Raw genomic sequence first — 24,699 nt, forward strand, 5'->3', positions numbered from 1 at the left:
TTTGAAATGAAGTGCAAACCTTCATGATCCCTACTACACAGTACTACCATAATGTATGATAGAGTCTGATAATTTAATTTTATTACACAGATATATTTGTTACCATTATAAGTGATCCTCCTGGTGACCTTGTTGATGACAGTAATAATACTTTTGAACACCTGATTGGATCCAACATCACTTTCACCTGTGAGGTCAACTCTACACTGACATTTAATGATAGTGATTTTATTTGGGTTTGTTCTACTGGTTGTTTTGCTGACATGGAAGTGGAACAAACTATTAACATCACTGAAGTAGAAGTAACTGACAGTGGAATATTAAATTGCTCTATTATCATTGATGGTGTGGAGTACACCAGTGAACCATATGACTTACAAGTACCAGGTACTATACAGTACATGTTCTATAGAAGTTACAAAACATATACCTGTAGCTATAGTTGTTCATGTATTACATAGTATATGGGAATATAAACAAGAAGTATAACTTGCTTAAATTTAAGTGTTCATGAGGAAAAATTCAACCATGATGTGGCTCTAAAAGGGTGTGTTTTTCCAACTGATACTTTAGTTTTAACTCTTTCAAACAATGTGTTGACTTAGATCAAATGCTAGCCATTTATTGACAGTATGTGATCTTGCACATTTATTGCATGAATATGATAATGTTTCACCAGTTGAAAAGATGCAATCATTTAATGGTAAGCACCCTCATGCAGATCTAGCCTTTTGGTGCCACCCCTTCCTATTTGGATGAATTAGATAATAAATAAATAAATAAATATATATATATAAACCAGTGCAACGTACAGTACACATAGTAAATGCTTTTAATTGATGTTGCATTGAACAATAGTTCTAAAAATAAAAGTTAAAGGACATGTATCTTCTTCATGTAATTTGGAAGTTTTGTTGTGGCAATTATATGCAGATATGTTCTTTGATACTTTTACAATTTGACTATTTGTTTTACAGAATTTTTTCCATCAATTACACTGCAACCATCTACAGTCATGCAAGCAATGGTTGGTGAAATGCAGAACATTGTTTGTTCAGTAACAACAGCTTTTGGGACAGATATAAGTGAAGTAACTCTTACCTGGGTAGGACCTGATGGAAGTATAATAGAAGATGACAGAGTGTCCATTATTCCAACATTTGCTGATGGTAACACTTACACAACAATCCTTCAATTTGACTATCTGATGGAAGGTGATGAAGGAGTGTACACTTGTGATATAACGATTGGTGAAAATGTTGAAACATTGTCTGTGGAACTCCAAAACATAACCAGTAAGTATACATAATAACAATCATCTTTGTTAATGAGTTCAACTACTGAATTCATTGCAGCAACTACATAGTTGAAATTTTTGTAGCATGTACCTTCATTGTTTTCTGGTCACGTTTTGAACATAAAAGAAAGGCATTGAAAGGCATACTTGATTCATAAAAACAAGTTGTTGTTACGAAAGGTTGTCCATACAAAAACAGCTTAACTGTTAAAAAAGAAAGACTGCAGCCTTCAATAGCCTGGGTACAAAGTTGTAAAATCAAAAGTGGTGGCCAAGAAATGGCTGAAATGATATTAATACTAACAAATTTTAATAATTTTTCCACAACCATTATTAAAATTTATTTAGAACTAGTATCATTACCATTATAATTCAATTAGCATTAACATCAATGCAGTCATTTCTTGTCTACCACCTTTGATTTTACAACCCTTTTTCATAGCTCGGCTGTTTCGTTTCAATTTTTTGTACTCATCATGCCCCAAAAGCAGGCTTTGAGTTTTTTGCCAAATTTTCTTCTGATTTAGACACAAGGACAATTACTAAACATACTGTAGAAGTTATTATTGCATTGTTTTATTTGACTTGCTAACTATACTGTATAATCAAGACTCACGGTAGTGACGCGTGGCCAAGAAACTACAAAGCGTACGCCACAATTAAAAAACACCCGCGGCTACTACTTTGAGTTATTTACGTGTAGGGACGGTTTTGCAATTTTAGCCATGAATTATGCAATCATTCCCATTAGAAATGTATTGTACAGCGGGCGCCGTAATTGTAAATGAGTGGTTATCTTGTCGCAAGCACAAAAATAAGACCAGATTCACTTTATTACGCTGATATCTCGGCTTGCGTTAGCGTTATCGCCATTATTATCATTGAATATAACTACCTTTTGTGGAGTAATACTGGCACAGGAGTTTTCTAGTACTGGACTCCCTGTATAGCGGATTTTGCTTACCAAACGCCTAATCCAAATGATAACTTTTAAAGACGCGGCATGGACACAAACCCAACACTCATATAAACATACTGTGAAAGCGTGAAGAACGTAACTTCCCTAGGGAGAGTGTTTTCAGGATAATTTTATTTAGCGCTACCCATGCACTATCATGTGATTGCTTTTATTATTCGTGGACATTGTCACTCCCAATTCGGATCTAACTTTCTGACGAAACGGTGCTCATGCACAGTAAAACGGAACAGCTAGTGATTAACATATCATGTCACGCAAGTTAATTGATACATGCAACAATACAGTATTTCACAAAATGCACTTTTAAAAATAAACCACTGTCCCATGTTGGTATGCAAATAAGAAATGATTATTGGATTTGCTTCATCTGCCATTGTGTACTTGAGGGGACACCAATCTTCAGTACTGCCAAGAAGGGGATGGGGGTGGAACTGGGATAGTTTGCAAATTTTCTCCCGGGTTAGATGGAACACCCTTGCCACCACCCCCACTGGCTGTCAAGTGCTGGACAGTTGAATAACACCAGATGACAAACAGAGGAATCCACCACTGTCGCCCCTATTCCACTCTGGGTCACATACCTGGATTTAAGAATAACGATATGAAGTTATGACCAAATACAAAGCTAGTACAGCCAATATGTTGTGTACGCATGTATATTTTAATGTCCATGTATATTGTGTGTGCGTCTCGTGCTCATGTACAGTATGTGTGTGAGTGCAAAAAAGTACACGTGCACATGCGTACCAGTTTGTGATTGATCTCCTTTACAAAAAGTGTGGTCAGTTCACAAACAACCTGTGCTGCAAGTGGCAAACCATCAGTAATCCTAGTTAATGGGGTGCCTTCCCCAATAAACCAATGTCTGAATTTCACTGGACTTGTCAAGAAAAACAACATGTTAATTGTGTGGTCAATCTAAACCTAGGTAACAAGTTTGGCATGCACTATAGAGCACATTAGCCATGCACAGACAGTCGAATGTTCTACAAAATCTCATTGCACATCAATGTACCTGAAAAACCAGGAAACTTTCCTAATCAGGGTAGTCTCATGATCTAGATACTGGTGGTAAGAGCCATTAGCCCATTACTAGTAATTGATCTGTAAAATAACTAGTGGTGGGACAAATGTCTGAAAATTCAAACATTTGTTCATTAAGGATCGGAGATATGTGACAAATGCATTTTACCAACAAACATTCGTTAGCATGGTTACTATGGTACATAAGCATAGTAACATTTTTAGGAAATAAATTCAGTTATCACACCACTGAGAACGCATCTGTAAACAGCAAGTTGGCAAAGTGGGCACTACAAGTACAAAGAGATTAATGTGCAAAAATATGGACGTTTAAAACTCAAGATACTCAAACATGAGTCCCTGAAAGAAACTGACCTGGAGAATTACAATGCTATAATCACAATACATGTAATCATTGGTCCCAATCTGTCAATAACACAGACGTCTGCAATATGGTTCCATTCCTTCTTTTTTGATATAATTGGTTGATGATGCAGTAGACCACAATAATAAGACCTTGAAAATGCAGGATAATATCATGCAGTTACGACCTCATAGTATAAACAACAAATTGGCACTATAAATATCTAACACAATTTTTCTTTCACCAGGCAAGGTCAATTTCAACATCTGGCAAAACCATTGCCTTAGGAAACTTACTTCATTACTTCTTACATGAAGAAACACATGCTTTAACACATGCAACAGTGTGAGGTAGACCTTCAAGTGACCTGCAGAAACAACCATCGGGACATCTGATAAATATATCAAAAGAAATAACTTGTTTTGCTCTTTGCACAGTTTAGTATGTAACAGGAGCACATTTAACAACTATATAAAGTAGCAACCACCAGAGGGGTCCGCAACTATGGGGTTTCGATATAGATGTAATTCGGAAATCAAACTGATTCTACAACTGATTCTGTGATTCCTGGCGCTAAGGATACATACATAGAAATACGGAGAATCACAAAGATTTACAGGAAATTTTTAACAATTTTATTTTGTTTGTTTGTTTCCCGGGCTAGATGGACTGCCCTTGCCACTACCACCAGCACTAGGTGTTAAAGTACTGGACAGCTGGAAATACCAGCAATCAAACAAGGCTACCAGACTCCAAGCGACCCTCGGAGTAGGCCAGATCAATATTAGTGGTTGATGGATGGCCAACTGAAGAATGATGACCCCTCAAACACATTACTGCAGATCTGAACAATGAATTTTAACAAATTGTGATTCCTGATTCCAGAATCACGTCTGAACCATCGACGTGATTCCTAGAGTTGCGGACCCCTCGCAACCACCGTCTGAGGTTCCTAATATGCACTAACTCTAATTAATTCACTCATGTTCAGCCAAGGTTGAAGAGAAGGGCTGAAACACCTTATTTACACACATACAAAACATTTCATAAGCGATATTAACTTACAGTTAGATCTACACCCTTTCGCAAAGTAGGTCACGATCAGTGAAGCGCCATTTCCGTATTTGGTCATACCACTTCATACACGTGTCATACCAGGCAGTAGATTTTAGAGGCGTGTCAACCCGTACAGCAGGCCATAGGGTGCATGGCACTCAGATTTCATGATCAGTGATGTATACAAGAGTGGGAATATGGTCATTTAACGTTCCTTGCCCGACCATCATCAATTATTACAACTTGTACTATTCTATCAAACTTCTTACCTTTGACTGTCAAGAGCAGCTCTAATGGGCAGCATGACTTGCAAACAATTATTCTAATCTGCAACTATTAAGGCATTCCAGGGGCATCAATAAAGTAGAAAGTCACCTGGGAATTGTATTTATATACTATGGTTAGGATGAAGGACAGATTACGTGGGAAAAGCAAGTCGTGGGGGTTGTTGGTTGTGCCAAAACATTCATGTTCCGCATGTATGCAACAGCAGCCAACATTAAACATAAAGTACTTCTAAATGATAAAGTCTCACTGTGATCTGTGCTGGTGGCAAACTTTAGCTGATCGGAATGGGTTGAGTCTACTTTTGTTGGGAAAACAGTGCCTGGACACTCAATTGTCTTATCCAAATAGAGGTGTCAGAGTTGCGGTGTCTTTTGGCAGGCAAAAAATGGTATTGATCACTACATTGGGTCAAATATGATATCATAGTTAAAAAAATTTTTCTTAATTTAATTGTTTGGGGGTACGATTTGAGTTTGACCATTCCAGAGTTGTCACTGCTGTGAATAGACACTATAAACTGCCATGTACTTGTAATGCAGCCGGTGGTTCTTTGTTTCTACTGATTTTGAGATTGATGTAACCTGTAGACACTTAGCAGGGGCACAATAATAGCACAGCTGACCACATCTCCCAAGGTAACCTGCATTTGTTCTTTTGTTTACGTCCACTGGCCACCTGGCTGCCAACTCCACTACCTCATCCGTGACTGCAGATTCTGAGGGGAAAAAAATTGGACACACACACACACACTCACACTCACTCACACACACACACACACACACACACACACACACACACACACTCCAGGCAGCTGTGCAGTACTCTATATGAATGGTTTAGTGTCTCCTACTCAAGAGATACTATAATGCTGAGCAGCACTGATACTTACTATTCCTCACACAGACTGTATAGCCCAACGCCATAAGCACAATGGTACAATGTTTCAAATCCACTTCTCCAATGGCAACCTATAGCTTCATTCATCCTGTGGTAGTACACACCTCCTTACACCACACTTTGAGCAGATTCTTTGAAGCATTTATAGAGCTAGCCAGTACGCACGGACAATGAATCCATCTTCCAATTACTATAGATGTACCTATAATTGATCCGATATCAGTTACATATTAATTGTGTTCAACTACTCCCTACTGCGGCATAGCTACAGTGTAGGCAGGTGAGGCAGCTGCCTTACCAAGTATTGGCATATGAAGTCACTGAACTGAGAGCTATGTGGGTCTTTTAGATGCATTGAAAGCATGCAGTAACGAAGTTTACATGCTATTTAATTCAACCTATAGTGTGCATAGTAAGAGTCCATCTAGATGCAGCTCTAAGCGGATAGCTACTGAGGTTAACTTTTTAGAAACTGGTCAAGCAAAATTGATATACCCTAATGGAGCAGTCACCCTAATATAAAACACTCACCCTGATACAACATGCAGTCAAGCAAATTGTAATACAATACTTTTGATAATGACCCCCCCTGTTATCAGTGCTTATAATTATACTACTCAGGTCAAGGCGTGAGCAACATGCACAGGAGAACTCATGCTCGCCTCATTTCATCGTTACAGTCACCATATGCATTTTAGCTGTAGTTTTTCACATTTTATTTTGTTTAGTGGTACTAAGTTGAATTGCAAGGTCACAACTGTTTTTATTAGGTATGTAGGACTAGATTGAACCATCCCTAGCAGGTCCACTCCAGAGCGGTTCAACATGGTTCAGTTTGATACAAGCGGTTCAATATAGTTCAGTTCGATATGGTAAACATCTACACCAACCTGGAAATCGCTTTGATTTGAGGACATTTTTTTGCGGTGGGTGTGCAGGGAATATGCCAGAGGTTTAACGGTTCCTGTGGCTTGGAGGAAAAGACAGTTGCCTTTCTTTGGCATGCAGAAATTCTTGTGGCTTCAGAGAATGTTAGAATCCCCAAGCATTCCTACCTCCAAGCCTTTGTAGTAAAACATGCTGTATACATCATGTAAAATTGTTGAAAAGGGGCCTATTTGAGAATTAATAGGAGAATCCATGGAACCCTGCACACCTACCAAAACAACCACCATCTGTTGACAGTGGTAACCTGCTCACAACAGTGTAAGCCCTGCTGACCAGGTTAAACTGACAAGCAACATTAAATGGAGTTTAACTAGTTAAACTAGGTTAATGTTGCAGTCGAGCATGCATGAGTGTATTATGATAGTGACTAACCTGAAGCTCCACCATGACTGGAGGGAAGATTGGGCAGGCGCACACATGAGAAGGGTTAGCAATAATTGGAGAATAACATTGCACATGCGTTACAAGAAAAAGGCACATGGAGAGGTATTAGAACGCATGGTGCTGCATGGCACAGTAAATCTTGTCCCACCCATACCACTCCCTTCTACCAACTATCTCATATTAGTATTTTAGAAGACAATAATCACAAAGGGATTGTTGGGTGGGGTTTATTGTAATATATTGCCCCAAAAATAATAAAATAAATAAATAAATAAAATTAAAAAATTAAATAAAATTGCATAACGGAGATGTGGGGAGGTGAAGCATGCATAACGGAGATGTGGGGAGGTGAAGCATGCACCACAGACAGTCCCAGCAGGGAGTTTAGTAAATCCCCCCATTTTTTCCCTTGTCTTTTCCATCTTGAGGTTAGCCCAGGGTGTGACAGTGCAGGGTTTCTATTAGGAACATTGTGGCATGCGGAAATTCTTGTGGCTTCAGAGAATGTTACAATTCCCAAGCATTCCTACCTCCAAGCCTTAGTAGTAAAACATGCTGTATACATCATGTAAAATTGTTGAAAAAGGGCCTACTTGAGAATTAATAGGAGAATCCATGGAACCCTGCACACCTACCAAAACAACCACCATCTGTCGATGGTGGTAACCCGCTCACAACAGGATAAGCCCTGCTGACCGGGTTAAACTGACAAGCAACATTAAAAAGACAAAAAAAATGTAACTTTTGGTGCATGCAAATGGCTTGAGCGAATCTAATCAAATTTGTTGTATGGCCCACCCTATCTAGCAAACAGCTACAATGCAAAAATGGTATGCTTTGGAGAAGTGACCATGGAATTATGCAGGCATAAAAGTGTGTTTTCATTCTTCCTTACAATTAGCACACAGTGTGACTCGCCAGCTTACTTGGCCACACAACACACTACCATGTGTCTTGATCTATAATCATGCGACTCCTGTTTTGCATATTATTTAATCTGTTAGTTCCAAGTCCTGTTGTAAATTTGAGAGCTGTAACTGATCAGATTTCTGGACAACCACTCACACTGGAGTGTAATGCAACAACAGTGAGGGGTATCACAAGCAGTGTGGATATATCAATATTTTTACTGGAAACATTTGAAGATGTAGATCCAATCATAGTTGGTAACTCAGCAGTGTACAGTGCAACTTTCACACTGGAAGAATTGACTCGTTTTGATGATGGCAGACTTCTAGTGTGTTTGGTAAACATAAATGGTACCACTTCAAGTGATACATTAATTTTGGATGTCTCAGGTAAATATAAAATCATAATTTATCTTTCATCCATTATGTAAGAGGTATGTATACAAATTGGCTGCAGTTTTTATCTTTTCTCACATTATACTTTGAATAATGTATAAACACAGGGTCTCCTTTAAAGAGTGGTAGAGAAGTACAGCACCACTCTACTTTGCTCCAAATTCCTTTGATGTGGTTAAATGAATGTACATTATAATTAAGAAATAGCTTTGATATCGGTAGCAAATTGACAGATTTACTGCCTAATTTATTTTGCTGGGTAAAACCCTGAAACAGTATGTAAAAGTCATTGGTAGGTATTAAATTTGTTGTAGCAACAATAATTGATATTATTGTAATTAATGCTGGTAGCATGCATTCTTATACAGTTCTTTTGTGAACAATAATACATTATGTATGGTATGTTGTGTAACAATTATAAACAAAGTGCTATGTTACAATAAATTTTGTTTTATTTTTTAGTGATATGTAAACCAGAAATGGTGACATGCTTATCCGAGGTATGTATATCAATGTATGACTGCATGTGCTTAGATATTTACATAAATACAGTAGTAACATACTCTTGATTGTTTTTTTGTTTTTTTGTTTTTTTTTGCAATGCTGCAATCACTGACTATATCCTGTAATTCCAAATTGTTCATGAATGCATACAGTAAACTTGTCAATGTCAGTTTATTGTGGTAATTAGAACAATTGTTTAACGCTTCATAATCTATGCTGCTGCATAATTTATAATCCATTCTTATGTATATAAACTTGAGATCATTTTTGGTTAGAGTTTAATGTGGTCTTTCAGAATAGACTTTCTGACTGCTCTAATATAGCACCTTTTTGTATAACATTTTGTATTATTGGACATCATTATTTTCATGCAAAGCAACTTCAAGGTTAGTATTACAACACTAGCAAGCTAATATTTTTATTCTACAGTTATCAGATGATTATGGAAGTATACGGTAGGAATAAGACAATTATGCAAAGCAATAACAACACTGACATACTATACAATTTTACTCTGTCTTGCTACACCATCTTGCATGGCACAGTTATTCCCAAACTTGAACAGCAATGGACTTTATTAGGACTAGCAATCTGATTTTACTTCTAGCTAGGCAATACGTGAAAGAGAAGTCCCAAGACAGAGTAAATACAGAGAGCAAGACTAGAGATCCACTGATTATGTTGAGCATAATAGGTGCCTGAAAGCATTGAGCATTATGCTAGCATAATAGGTAGAATACTTGAGCCATACTATACATCCTTGATTGTCATAATGCAAATCACAGAAAAAAGACTGATATACTTACTCATTATTTACCAATGAAGTGCACATTTAATAGCAAAATAAGTGTACACAAGGCTCCTAAATTCTGTTGGTGCCTATGTTGTGACGATTCAGAGGATTAATAGGTAGATGCAGTGAGAAAAACCAAACGTTGACACTGTTAATTTATGTACATAGTTACAGTATAACACCATAATGTACATTTGGGTGGGAGGGAAGAGGTAAGCAAAAAGAGTACTCTCTGTATACTTGTGTAAATGCTGAAAATTTGCACACTTTTTGATAGTAAATTTTTGTTTAGGGTTTAATGAAGCCTCTCAGAATAGAATTTCTGGCAGCTCTATTACAGCAGTCCTACACAGTGTTTGCAGGGCCGCCCACAGGGGGGCGCAACAGGGGAATTTTGCCCCTGAGCACCAGCCTGAAAGGGGCCCCAGGAGGCCCCATGAAGGGTCCCTTGAATACCTGTTTAAAAGATTGATATACTCTAATAGAGCAGTCAGATGTAGGTACTCTAATAGAGCATTCACAGTATTCTTCAGAGGAGCTGTGAAGCAAGCTTATAAATAAGGAGATATGGTTGGTGAGGGCTAGCTATTGTCATAGTCAGCATGTAATGACTTTTTCTCTTTTTTTTTTGTCTTTGACTTACAACTTGGGTGAAGTTGTGACTCAGAATGGAAACCTCCTACACCTTGAGGCCTCACTTTAACTCTTTGCCCTGGGCCCCTTAATTTCTCTGGGCAGCCTTGAGTGTTTGTCTTTATCCCAAGTTCTTATTTATATTGCCCACACCTATGTACCTACTCATAATACAAATTCATGCTGGAATCACTGCAAAACTCAAATGATTCTGACTCAGTCTTGCTTAGGAACCCGTCAATTATGCTTTTTTTATTTTACCAGTTATGCTCAAAATTGTGCTCAACATTTATTCATAAGTTCCCAGCTTGTCTAAATATATTACTATCCCTTTCATCTGTGACCTACCTTCAACATCTTCTTTCATTCTAACTGAACACTTGTGTTAAATTATTGTAAATTTCCAAAAACTTTAAAACCATACAGGTGAATTTACCTCCCTCCATAGTGTACTGTCAGTACTCTTTCAAAAAATACTGAAGTGATGTACATTTATAACCAAAGGTGTAAAAAATAAATTAGTTGTCTTATTTACTAAGCTGACATGCTATAATTATTGAGCATTTCTAGTAGGCAATAGTGTAGTAGGTACAGTAAGCTGGAGCTGGTTATATTACAGAAAAATGAACATAACAGGTATATATAGTAAACATTGGGCCCTTTTATGTGTGCATGAACAAATTCAACTGTCTATAGTAGTCATGAATTGCAGCACCAAAACTTCAGAAGGACATAGCTATAATTATATGAAAGTTTGGGTTTTATAATTTAACTACACAATATACATGATTTGCATGTACTATATTATGTATACACTCTGAATTGATCAAACAATTCTTTGCAATACAGCTAGGTATTACAGGTATTGATGTGTCTCAAATATTTAAAGTGTTATGATGAATTTTCATTCTTTCTAATAGTTTTACCCTTTTGGGTTTGATACAAGTGATGATATAATAGGACCAACTGTTGATGGTTCCTCACTACCAGTTAATCTGACAGAAGACTTCATCTTTTTTAACCGAACTTTTAGAAGATTATTTGTAAGTAAATCATGATAATATTATCTAATCCAAAACAGCCAAGCTGTAAAAAAAGAGTGCAACCCCAAAAAGGCTATGATGAAAAAAGATGTGAAATCCAAGGTGGCAGTCAAGAAATAACTGTGATGGTAGGTTAATGGTAGAATTTTTAATAAAAACAATTCAGGTGAATTTGGTGCCACTTGACCACGGCATTTTCCCATTAACCTACTATCACAGCCATTTCTTGGCCGCCACTTTGGATTTCACATCTTTTTTCACCATAGCCTTTTTGGGGGCTCCACTCTTTTTTCCAGCTTGGTTGTTTTGGATTAGATATCACTTCTTTTTGTATTTGTATACCCCAAAGCCGTATGGCCAGCTTTGGGGCTTTTTAACCTATCTTTCTTTCTTTACCACAGAGATTTAATCATAATCATAATCAAGATTTAATGCAAATTTTTAATACTTTATTTTTGATTTTATCAGTAATTATACAAAATTAATTACAAATATTTATTACATTCCAATTATTTCCTATATATAGGATAATTTGTTTGCAGCTGATGTGATCTCTCTGCTGGATGACTTGAAATGTAGCTGAACTATCTACAGGATTCTCTCTCTACAGGGTGATTTGTTTCTAGCTGAACAGGGTAACTTGTTTGTAGCTGAACTCTGTACAAGGTGATTTCTTTTAGCTGATCTCTCTACAGAATGACTTGTTTCAAGCGGATCTCTCTATAGGGTGACTTGTTTCTATAGCTGAACTCTCTACAGCGTGATTTGTATGTAACTGAACTTTCTACAGGGTGATTTGTTTACAGTCAAACATCTCGAAATCTCTACAGAGTTATTTGTTTGTAGCTGAACTCTGTACAAGGTGGTTTTTTTTGTAGCTGAACTCTCTCCAAAGTGATCTGTTTGTAGCTGAACTCTCTACAGGGTGATTTGTTTGCAGCTGAACTCTCTACATGGTGGTTTCTTTGTAGCTAAACTCTCTACAAGGTGACTTCTTCTGCTGATCTCTCTACAGGGTGTAGCTGAACTATCTGCAGGGTGATAATAATTTGTTTGTAGCTGAACTCTCTACAAGGTGGTCCTTCTAGCAGATCTCTCTACAGGATGACTTGTTTCTAGCTGATCTCACTACAAGGTAATTTGTTTCTAGCCGAACTCTCTATAGGTGCCCTGCAGGCTATTAGCCTGCACTAGAGCACTTGGGCAACTGTGCTTTATTGCACTGCAAAGAGTGCTTTATTGAATGAATAAAGCACTCTTTGCGGTGCAATAAAGTACTCTTTGTGGTCGATGAAGCTGTTGGCCGGCTGAGAGTGTACTTTATGAAATTTGTGAGCTGTCTGTACTTGAACTCTCTACAGGGTTATGTGTTTGTAGCTGAACTCTCTACAAGGTAGTTAAGCGTCTACAGAGTGGCTTGTTTGTAGATGAACTCACAACAGGGTGACTTGTTTATAGCTGAACTGTCTTCAGTGTGACTTATAATGTTCTGAATCTCTACAGCAATACATTTGTAGCTAGCTGAACTCAGTATTTACTTATGGCTGAATTGTCTATAAAATTAACTGTTTGTAGCTGGACTCCCTACAGATTAACTTGCAATGTTATAATTCTAAGATATAAATGTAGCTGAATGCTCTATTAGGGTGACTGTTCTATTAGAGTATCTCGATCTTGCATTTGCTACACGAAGTTGGCTTTCGAATCAGTGGTTTACAATCCAATTCTTCTGTACTACTGCAAGGACTTTCTACGATGAGTATTCCAGCTACATACCAATTTTCAGCTCATTGCTCTAAGCGATTTGCCTGGTAGGCGTGAAAATTATTGGTAGCTACAGCTATCGAATCTCAATCGCGAAATTATTACACACCTTCGGTTTCGAATCATATCGTCTATATTTTGATTACTTTCAAACTACCAAAAGGCACTCCTAGTCTCCTACAATAGTTGGTTTATCTACAAACCGATTTTCAATTCATTCCATGAAACAGTTTACCCTGTAGTGCAAGTGTGACAACAAATTGATCTTGTTTTACATGAATAATTGGTCATAAATCCTGTACTATTTATTGCATTTGCACCAAATTTGATACTAGAATTCGCCTTTGGATTCTCTTTATGTCTACCTAATTTCAAGGTAATTGGATAATGCATTTGTGTTTATCACAATTTTTGCAAAGTGTGCAAAATGACAAAGAAGACAAAATGAAATAAAAATAAATGAAAACTTTAGCCACTTGTATCCGGAAATGGCTGGTGCGATTTCCTTCATGTTTGTAATGTGGACTCCCCTAACTGGCGAGCAACTCTGCAGCAAATTTAGTTCCAATCAGATAAGGAATCACCGAGATACAAAGGTTTTTAAATGACATTTTCTTTCTTCCTGTCAATATACCCACAGTTTGGCATGCCAGCTTTTTGGGCTACATGACACATATCATGTGTCTTGATAATACATAGTAAAATATGTAACTGTAGCTATATTTAACTGTATTAGCATACAGTAGAGTTTCATGTCTTTTATTTTACATAAGTTTTTGTAAATAGTTTTTCTGTTTATCATTTACTTATGTCTCATAGTTAATCATTGACCATACATTAACTAAAGCTTATAGACACACTTATACAGAAGTGTTATAGCATGTGCTCACTCCATATGGTCATCTAGTGTGTAGCTAGTGATTGTTGATTATTATATTGTACAGGTCAACAACAATGGGATAATTAGTTTTGGAAATAGTTTTAGTCAGTTTAATCCTACCAGATTTCCTAGAAATGCTACACAAGCATTGATTGCTCCATACTGGGCTGACGCAGACACCAGTACAAATGGGAGTGGAACAGTATTTTTTAGAGAGACCACCAATCCTACCTTACTTCAAAGAGCTTCAAGAGACATACAGGATGGGCTGTCAGTGCCATTTACTCCATCTTACTTGTTAATAGCTACATGGGATTCCATTGGTTACTATTTTAGAAGAACTGACCGGGTAATTGTACATGTGATGTATTGTATTCAAACAGTAATGTAGTATCCACACAAAATAACAACCAAGCTATATAAAAATGGTGCAGCCTTCAAAAACCTAGGTAAAAAAGTTGTGAAATCAGAAGTGGCGGGCTGAAATGATTTTACTGATAATAATTACTTTGTGCATTATTAAAATGTATTATCATTAACATCATTGCAGCCTTTTCATGGCCGTCACCGTTAATTTCACAGCTTTTTCCACCCAGTTTTTGAAAGTTGCACCCTTTTTATACAGCTTTGCTGTTTTTGCAAGGGTTCCACTTCTTTTGTATTTTAAATATCCCAAAGCAAACCATAAACTATAATCATTAATATTCTTGTCTACATATACAATGATAATGATAATTATAAGACAAACTAGTGCTCTACCTATATCCAGAAAAATACGTTACCAAAGCCAAATGATCTAGTTATGCAATAACCAATTTGCTAATGCTCATTAATTTTGTGCTTGCTTGTTCATGGCTATGCTATATGTAATAGTTGTAACATGGTCAGAGGGCTTTGCCTGATATGTATGCCTGACTGCCCGAGGGCTGCAGTCCCGAGGGCAGAGGGTATACATACATATCAGGCAATGCCTGAATGTCCGTGTTACAATTAATATGTAACACTTATTAGGCTGATAGCCTGTACAGGGCGATCAATCACCCATGCCTATACAAGTGCAGCCACTGGATGTATTATATATGCATACCTAAAATTTCGATTATGGGTCAGCAGCTAGTACGTTCTGGTTACATTTGGTTTTGATAAATGGACATATCCTAGAGATACCACAGAGATTTCCGTTACACAAGTTTAATGTTTTAATCAGAGTGGTTACTCCATGCAGAGTGGGTGCTTCATGATGGGGGCATGTCCGTATTCGAAAATGTACAGAAACAATCGATGATTAAGCTATAGCACTAGTTTTCACTTTAGCCCAACATTTTTCAACTTGTAGGATGGCGAGGATAACAAAATGCTCTCTGTCTGAGTAGTTTTCATAGCGAAATCCAAGTCATGCACGTGATAATCACGTGAGTGATAATCGATCCCCATAATCAATTTAAGCAATAACGCCTATATAATCACTGCCCAGTTGTAGACCAGCTGCATTTCGTCGTATGTAGCCTGACTAGCTGGACTACATATGAAATGTAGCCCGGGCGGCTCCTTTGATCTGAGGTGTGAAAGTGTTACATATAGTGCTTGTATTTATTTATAATAATAATAATTCCTTCCGCGATAGATGCTGCATTCAATACTGTAGCTATGATTACAAGTACAGGGTGTATAAGGAAAACTTGTTCAATTAGGGATGATCAAAAAAAAGTTGAGAAACAAGGGAGATCACCTACATCTGCAGATATACTAGTGAACATTAATCCTTAGCTATACCCATGACTGAATATAGCTGACTGAATATGACCGAATGACTGAATATGGCTGAAGACAACTGAAAGCAAAATAGTTGGGGCATGTGAATCGTGCATATTTTTCATGCTGACTGGATGATTGTAGAGGCACTTCTCCTAACACTGTTCTTTTTTGTAGCACTGTGTAATAGGCTGAACATAGCTGAAAGTGAAGCATAATGGCCACCCCACTTTCTAGTCAGTAATTAATATGCGGGGCTCACATTCTGTCAAAAACATTGATCCTTTATTGTACTGTACTTTTGCATCATTTTGTGTACAGAACATGTACTGTATATAATATGGCAATGGCAAACAAGTTTAAGAGAGACCAGTACTTATATACCTACTAGTGTAAAAATAATTCTAAAAATTAAAATATGGGAATAGAGATTGCTGAAAAAAGTAAAGAAACAAGAGTCAAACAAGCCAGCATTTTAAACACTAGTGTTGTTTTAGTTAACTAAAACTATAACTAAAAGCAAATCCATAATATAATTAAAACTAAATCTATAACTGAAAAACAACTAAATAATTTACTAAAACTAAATCTAAAACTAAAAAGAATTAACAAAGATAACTAAAACTATAACTAAAACTAAAACATTTTATAAACGTTACTATAACTATAACTAAAAGATTTTTACATTTTTTAACTAAAACTATAACTAAAACTAAAACAACACAGAGAATATAACTATAACTGAATCAATAGCTAAAAGGAATTAAGAAAAATTACTACAACTAAAACTAAAACTAAAATTATTGACGAAACTGACTATGATTATAACTAAAACTAAAACTAAATATCCTTACTAAAACAACACTATAACACACAGAGTTCTCTATTTGGACTCAATGGATGTGGTAAAATTAAAGTAAAAAACAGTACTTTCTCCATAAATCAGGGGCAGATAAATACTGACAATGCTTCTATATAAATGTTTATTTGAGTCCAAATAGAGATCTCTGTGTGTTTAACATGCTGGCTTGTTTGAATCTTGTTTCTTTACTTTTTTCAACAATCTCTATTCCCATGTTTTAATTCTTTAGATTATTTTTTAGACTATTTTGTTTACTTTTTTATAAATCTATTTATGGATAGCTAATATGATAATAAGAGTTGCTAATATTACACAGTACTAAACGTGTACATCAAGTTAGTCATTAAGTATAGTAGCTGTTAAGTAGTTAGTTAATATTATCAGAGTTAGCAAACACCAGTGTAATGTATTTAATGCACTTTGTACTATACAGCTTTGACATATCAACTATAGGCAGTGTATAGCATACTGTGGTCAACAATAATATGGCTTCTGATTTGTGCAGCTATGTTATCATAATAAGAAGTACACAGTGGTACACAACAACATTGTTACTCTGGTATGAACTTAAATATATTGTGGTTAAATATAGGTAATGATATAAGGTCTCCAAATGAACTTGTTAACATAAATAGATTGGATACTTATTGACACAATTAGCACATTGAACACCCTTGCAGAAATCATATTAAAAATAGCTAGCACAGAATGAAACTTACAAATGCTAGGATATTTCTGCACTTTACTCGTAATTCAGTGGGTGAATGCGTAGCAACGGAAAATGGACCAGAGGCCTAAACATTTTGTTCCTAGGGTAAATTACGCTGAACTAGTGGATATTAAAATGCCAGCAGTCAGAAAACGTAAAGCTGAAGACTTAACAACTGCTGTCGAAGAGTCTGAAGGCGATAGACTATACCGTTTAAGCATTGTGCAGTGAAACCCCCAAGAAGGACTGGTGAAAGTGAGATACATTGGTTACAGAAGGGAGTTTGATGAGTGGAGACTGGAAGGAGAGGTGGTCAATTTAAGTGAAGAAGAGAGTGATAGTGATGAAGGAGACTACACTGGATTTAGACGCCCAGTTCCACACCCAATGTCAGTTTTTGAGGAGCTAGCTTATAAAGTTAAAACTTTGCTTACTTCAAACAGAAAAGGAGATCCCACTTGTTGAATCGTGATGCCTTTCGACCAAGTATCATTTGATGCCCTGTAAGCCTGTGACCTGGACAATGAAACCACAACCGATTATTGGGCACTCATAACCGATTGACTAACCGATTAATTGGCAAATAATTTACTTTTGATACAAAATCATTGAATGACAAAAAGCCTTGTTTATACCACACAGACTAAAAACAGTAACATTTGCTATACAGTTGTAACAATTTAATCAAGAAATACACTTGACGCATTTACACTTTCATAATGTTCTCTTGTAATCTTGGTGTAGTGGATAAAGGTTTTCATGAAGAAAAATTAACCGTTCCGCATACTGTGGTGTTAAGCAAGATCTTTTTTGAGAAGTGACATTTCCACTAATGCTAAATAGGCTTTCTGATGGTACTGATGTTGCCACAATGCAGAGAGTTTTCCTAGCCAATTTACAAAGTGTGGGATAAATAGATTTATGGTCTCTCCACCAGTGTAGAGGTTTGCCATCTAGATCAATTTGTGGCTCAATCCTATACTTAGCAACTTCAGCACAAGCCTGTTCATTTATTGACATAGTTGTACTCCTGTCAGAGCCATTGCTACCAATTTTTTTACCTAGCACTTTTTTCAATGGATGTACTTTTTTCTTTTTCTTAGGTGGGGCCTCCACAGCAAGTGAAGAATCTTCTACATCCGATATTTCAACAACTTCACAGTCATCTGCAGAATCAGCATTAGCAGCGGTTAGAGTGACATTTATCGTCATGAGTTCACAAACTTCATTTTCTACATGTTTAATAACACCATCCATCGTAGCTCTGCTTAAATGTGTGAGGGATTTAAATCGTGGGTCTAAGAATGAAGCAGTATTCATAAGAAGAACTAAAGATGGCTCCAAGTATCTTTGATTTAAATCCTCATCAACAGCTGCCTTGACTGATTTTATTGTTCTAGAATCACAATCCTTTTGTTCAGCCTTTTCTTTTAAATCGGCTAAAATTGGTCCAATGCATGATAATGTGGGATATTGCTGACCACTAAGTATTTCTGTGGAATCTTTAAATGGTTCAAGAAAACGATACAAATCCTCTAGTATACGCCACTCAGTTGGAGAGGGTTCCAAATAGTGTAGCTCTCTTCTTACATGAAAAATAGCCACAAGAGCTTCCTGCTGTTCAATAACTCTACCAATCATTGCATACGTAGAATTCCATCTTGTGCATACATCCTAATTAAAACAACACTTTTAAATCTATACATATTTGCAATGATTTATTGCAAACAATAATACAAATCAACAAATACGTAATTTATTTAACCCGTATTAGCTCATGTTGAGGAAGGCCTAGCTGTTTCTGCTTGCTCTTTAAAGCCTCAGAATCAAGCCTTGACTTGTGGAAATGTGTAACTATTTTCTTTGCCTGAGCTAAAGCTGTGTGTACCTCTTGAACATCCAAGCCATCCTGTACAGCTAGGTTTAAACTGTGTCCAGCACAAGGAATTGCTGGCAACAACAAACAATCAATCACAGCATTCCTAACACTCTGGGCATTGTCTGTTGTAACAGCAACCACTTCCTTTTCAATGTCTATATTCCATTCTTTAGTGCACTCCTTTAAAATTTCGGCGATATTAATAGCTGTATGCCTGCCAGGAAAATTACGTGTGACAAGATTTCTGTGATGCATCACAAATTGGTTATCGATAAAGTGGACAGTCATTGATATGTAGCCATCACCAGATCGAGATGTCCACATGTCTGTCGTCATTCCAAGATAAGACACACCATCCATTTCTTGGCAAACACTCTGGTTCTACAATACATCTTTTCAATCACAGCATCCATAGTACGATGACATGGAACAACATATCGAGGCTCTGCTACTTCCATTAGGTTTAGAAACCCATCACCATCAACAGTGCTCACTGGCCTCAGGTCTCTAACAATTAATTCTGCGACAGATTCTGTTAGCATCTTAGCTCTGGCCGAATTAGGAGGCAGCTTTTCAACAGTCCGTGACCCTCCATGTACTTTTTCTATGAAACGATCCATAATGACACTTGGCTGCCCCACTCCACTAGGCTCGTGACTCAATAATTCACTGTATTCGATTGGGTGCATTGCTCGCAGATGGTTCCACAGATTTGTTGTGCCACCACCACAGTTCGATATTTCCGTTTTACACAGTGTACGTGTCGGCTTTGTACCAGCACTAGATTTTACCTTGCCAGTCGTAGCATCTACTTTGTATCCAAAGTAAGTCCATACTGGTGCTACCTTTCCTGGAGGAGTCTTCAACTCAATACCACCGCTCGCCATTATTAAAAACTATCGAGAAACAGTAGAAACTTTGAGAACAAAGCCAGAAAATGGCGCTGAGTAGCTCACATGTGTAAATCACGTGATCTGTGAATTAATCGCCGATTGTGTCAGTGACGACAATAATCAATCGGCCATTGTAACAATCGGTTGATAATCACTTAAATCGACATCGATTCGCAGGCCTAATGCCCTGTCACTACATTGCACACAGGTCAACAGAACAGCTAAACGGCAAGTTTATAGAGTACCAGATATGTTGAAGTTAAACAATCTGTTGGCCAGTGTTGGGTGAAAGGTGGTACATCAGAGGGCTGAATCCAGCAGGTGACTTTTGCTATATAGTGCATGACACCATAAAGTTATACTTAAAGCAGGTTAAAAGAAGACCAGACTACCAGTGGCTAGACAATGGAACAATGGTCGAGACTTATTTTGGAGCACAACAACTACTGATATCGTTTGTGAGAGGAGATGAAGTTGCCTCCCAATGGAGTAAATTGTAATGGGAGGACATTGATACCATTATGTTTACCATTATGTTTACCATTGTACATAAATGTACCATGAAACCACCTAACTTCAAAGGCAAATTCCAGGGTACATATCTTATAAACCCTGGCTGGCCATGGTACATTTAAGTTAAACCATGGCTGGCTATGGTACATTTACAATGTACCATGGCCTTGATATCTGATGAGGTAACGCTGTTTGTTTTTATAAGAATCCTGGCAGTATTCGATTGTGGGAGTTTATTATTACTCACGTGATGAAAACCATGAACCCGATTTTGCATTCTACAGCACTCATACGAAGGCGATTTGACATCCTTACCACCCTCTGAGTTGACAAACGGAAGTTTAAGGTGAGAACTAGTGTCATGGTTAATATACAATCGCGTGTCTGCGTGTTTGATTACGTACCACGCCCACTTTTCGTATATCACGAGGTAACCACTCTACAGCGAAGCTTACCCCTCTGGATGTTTAGAAAACATTGTAAACAGTGGCTAAACGATGTAGCAACTTTGAAACACTTGTTAAATCGCAAAATTGAGTGTTTCCGTGATATTCATAGGATTTTCCCGTTTATGTTAACAAACGTAACTGCAACGTTACTTGCTGCTGACCCATAATCGAATTTTACAAGACTCTCTATATAATAAATCCAGTGGGTTACCTTGTATTGGCTTGGGTGATTAGTCACCTACCACAGTAGGCTATTAGTCTACATGGTATATATCAGTTGTATCACGTGCCCTCGTGATTTGCCTGATATGTACACTCAAGCTCAAGGGCTGTTAGGCCCTCGAGTGTGAGTATACATATCAGGTTAGGCCCTCGAGCTTGAGTTTACATATCAGGCAAATCACTCGGGTACATGATACAACTATTACTTGTATCATACAGATGTAAGTCTTCACAATTAAAAAGTTCTTGTAGCTACATATACATAGCCTATCATATTCAGATTCTTCGACAGCAGTTGTTAAGTCTTGAACCATATAGATGCTCTGTTGATACGTACATGTTATTGAAGGTCCAAGTGATTGTTACAAGTTCTAACATTGTGGCCTATTTGTTGGCAATTTTTACATTTAAGTTGTCGCTTTTCACAAGTACAGTCTTTATCACTTAACTTTTCCAAACTATTCAATTTTAACATAATCTGCATCAGCACATCTCGGTGATTAGTGCTTCTAAAATAGTCTTTAGTAATGATATCATTTAATCATTCAAGACCTTGTTGAGAAAACGGTGCAAGGGTCCCTTACTTTCTAATAAACTCAATGATATGACAAGAAAGGAGGTGCATGTACGGGTTCACATTTTTTCTTTGATAAACATCAAGGAAATTTATCAACCAATCATCAATTTTGATGCTAAGATCATCTACCTCCTCCTCTTTTAGTGCAGTGTGAGATCGCAAAATTTTATATATATTTCCATAAAATCTTTCTACAAGGTTTGCACCACATGGCAGCTGGGGACATTTGGAAAGAGTTTGGGAATGTTGACTGAATTAAATACTTTAACTTTTTGGGTCCTGTCAAGTCTCGCTACTTTAATTTTTTGGCATCTTTATCGACAAAAATTAGAAAGCAACTTTGCACATTTGACTTATAAATTTATCATACTTCACAATGTTAACCACCTTAGTTCAATCTAACTTTTCTATCCTTGCTTTTTCTATACCATCAAGTCATCTGAGGTAATTTATAAGCAGATTAATCAAAACATCAGTAATTCTTAGGAATAGATGAAGGACATCTGGAACAACATGGTCGATTGGTATAGTCGGAAACAAAGGCTGGTTCACACATCCATGTTTCTCAACCCCTCTCTTTTTAGATTTTGCAAACTCTTCAATTCCATATATCGTACGTGCACCTTTGGTCGGGTCTTCTATTGACCAATCACCAATAATCTGCCATTCTTTATCAGTACACTTGCACCAAATGCAGAAATGCTTGGCTGAAGCAGACTTAATACCTATGGTTAGTGCCAGAAATTTCCAGTATGCACCTAGGAAGAACTCCACAGAAAATTTAACCCCATTGACACTAATCTTGCTCATTGTTTTAACATCATGAGCAACTTTCTTCAGTGCCTTGGCCATATTGTCATAGTCCTCGGTACTTTTTATTAATGCTATAGTACGATTTCTATTTGGCGAATTGGGATTTTCCTCTTCAACAAGCAGACTAAAAGCTATCACCACAAGATGTAAACTTCTGTTTACAACAGTGCCATCACCTGTAATTTTAACGCGAATAGATTCTCTGGAAGCAAACGATGGATTACTCTATAGTACATGACAAAGCCTTACTCTAAGCCTATCCAGTTGTACTCCTAAAGTATCCCCAGGTGTAGGTTGTATTTCAAACTCAGCATTCATTTCCTTTGATACTTTAGCTAATGATGATTGACGAGGTAGTTTTGGATTTATTTGAGCAAGTTCATGATAAGCAACATTAGAAATATTGAAATGTTCCTTTACGAATAGAGTTTTTTCCACCACACATTTATCAGCTTTACCCACAGTGCTATCTGCTATTCTACAGTCAATATGAATTATATCCTTAGTATCTTTATTCATCATTTCAACTCCCACAGGTTGGAAATTTTCGGTTTCTGTAAAACTTAGGGCAGTTTGTACATCCAACTTAATTTTCTTTCTTTGTTGGTTTTGGTATTGAGAAGTACAGTTTACCCATGCTTTGCGCTTGGGTCTCCTACTTGGTGTCTGTGATCTTAGTTTATTTGATAAGCGAACAACAGACTGTTCCAATGTTTTTAACTGGTTTGTAGTCTCCTTCAGCTTCTTTCCACAATGATCCAACTTTTCTTGTAGTGCAGTACACCTTTTATTAGCAGCTGCTGATATAATGTGCTTATTGGCCATTTCATCTTCCCTAAATTCAATCTTCCACCGCGTGGATTTCAATTTTGTTAACAGGTTCTCCCTTGATTTATCACCTAAAAGAAGAATCTTTTTTACCCATTTTCCACAACTTGGAAGAAAAGAGAGCTCATAAACGATTTGTTATTACACCATTAATATGGTATTCTACAAATGTTTTGACAATAACTCTCCAGAGCTAATTGTCTTGGTGTAAAAGACTGTATAACGTTTGTGTCCAATTAAATGTCTGGATCTTCCGACAAATCATGCTGGAGATAACCCTCTTTATCAGGATGACTGATAGCATACAGGAAGTCACTGTAACAAGGAAAGATACAATGAATACATATTATCCCACACCTTCTTTCTATGTACAGCAGTCATAACACACAGACATGCACACCCAAAACAACAATGTTCTGACTCAGCTACCACACTTACTATATTGTGCCATCCCACCTGGGCTTTATAAACGGGAATAGTCCCTGCATGGGAGCCAGTAATGTTCAACAGATGTGCATGTACATTATACGGCAACTTTGAGAAATTCACAGTGTGCACTTAGTTTCACTCGAGGTTTCAGTAACTTTTTATTTCAATCGACCTCTTCATCATGCCTTCTGGATCAGTAGCTCCTGAACACTGTACTGAGGCGAAGCTAGTCCACTGATACTCTCCTTGTTTATAATAAATTTAGCACTGGGTCTCTAACACACAAGAGAACACGCATAATATCGTGCATAATATCAACAGTTTTTCTACAGCTGCTTTCATGGCTAAAAGCAAGACAACGCACCCAAAAGATTAAGCCTGCTATAAATAGCCATGTAGTACAATGCCCATATTGGTTATAGCCAACCGTGATAGTAGACATAATGTCAATATCTTAATTTAGTTTGTGATTTTGTAACAGCGCATGAAACCCACAATACATTATTCATTGAGAGGAGCCATGCAATTAAGCGAGTTTGTGCCAAGAAAGCAGATCATTTATAACGTGAGTAGTTTATAATGTGCAACAGTCGTATAACTTAGTTGATGTAGATTC

General features: G+C 37.1%; 2 protein-coding genes across 2 annotated transcripts in view; one reads left to right on the forward strand and one right to left on the reverse strand.

Annotated features, from left to right (window-relative positions):
- The window catches only part of LOC136257520 (uncharacterized), a 258,968-nt gene that overhangs the window by 44,734 nt on the left and 189,535 nt on the right, over window positions 1-24,699 (reverse strand). The gene's annotated exons all lie outside the window — the stretch shown is intronic.
- The window catches only part of LOC136260986 (uncharacterized), a 148,533-nt gene that overhangs the window by 35,500 nt on the left and 88,334 nt on the right, over window positions 1-24,699 (forward strand). The window contains exons 10-15 of the mRNA XM_066054978.1: window positions 91-387; window positions 978-1,295; window positions 8,241-8,534; window positions 9,003-9,040; window positions 11,391-11,513; window positions 14,222-14,506. Of these exons, the coding sequence (XP_065911050.1) occupies window positions 91-387; window positions 978-1,295; window positions 8,241-8,534; window positions 9,003-9,040; window positions 11,391-11,513; window positions 14,222-14,506 (1,355 nt within the window). The remainder of the gene's footprint in view (window positions 1-90; window positions 388-977; window positions 1,296-8,240; window positions 8,535-9,002; window positions 9,041-11,390; window positions 11,514-14,221; window positions 14,507-24,699) is intronic.

Source organism: Dysidea avara, chromosome 1 (assembly GCF_963678975.1).
Source record: "Dysidea avara chromosome 1, odDysAvar1.4, whole genome shotgun sequence".
Lineage (NCBI taxonomy): Eukaryota > Metazoa > Porifera > Demospongiae > Dictyoceratida > Dysideidae > Dysidea > Dysidea avara.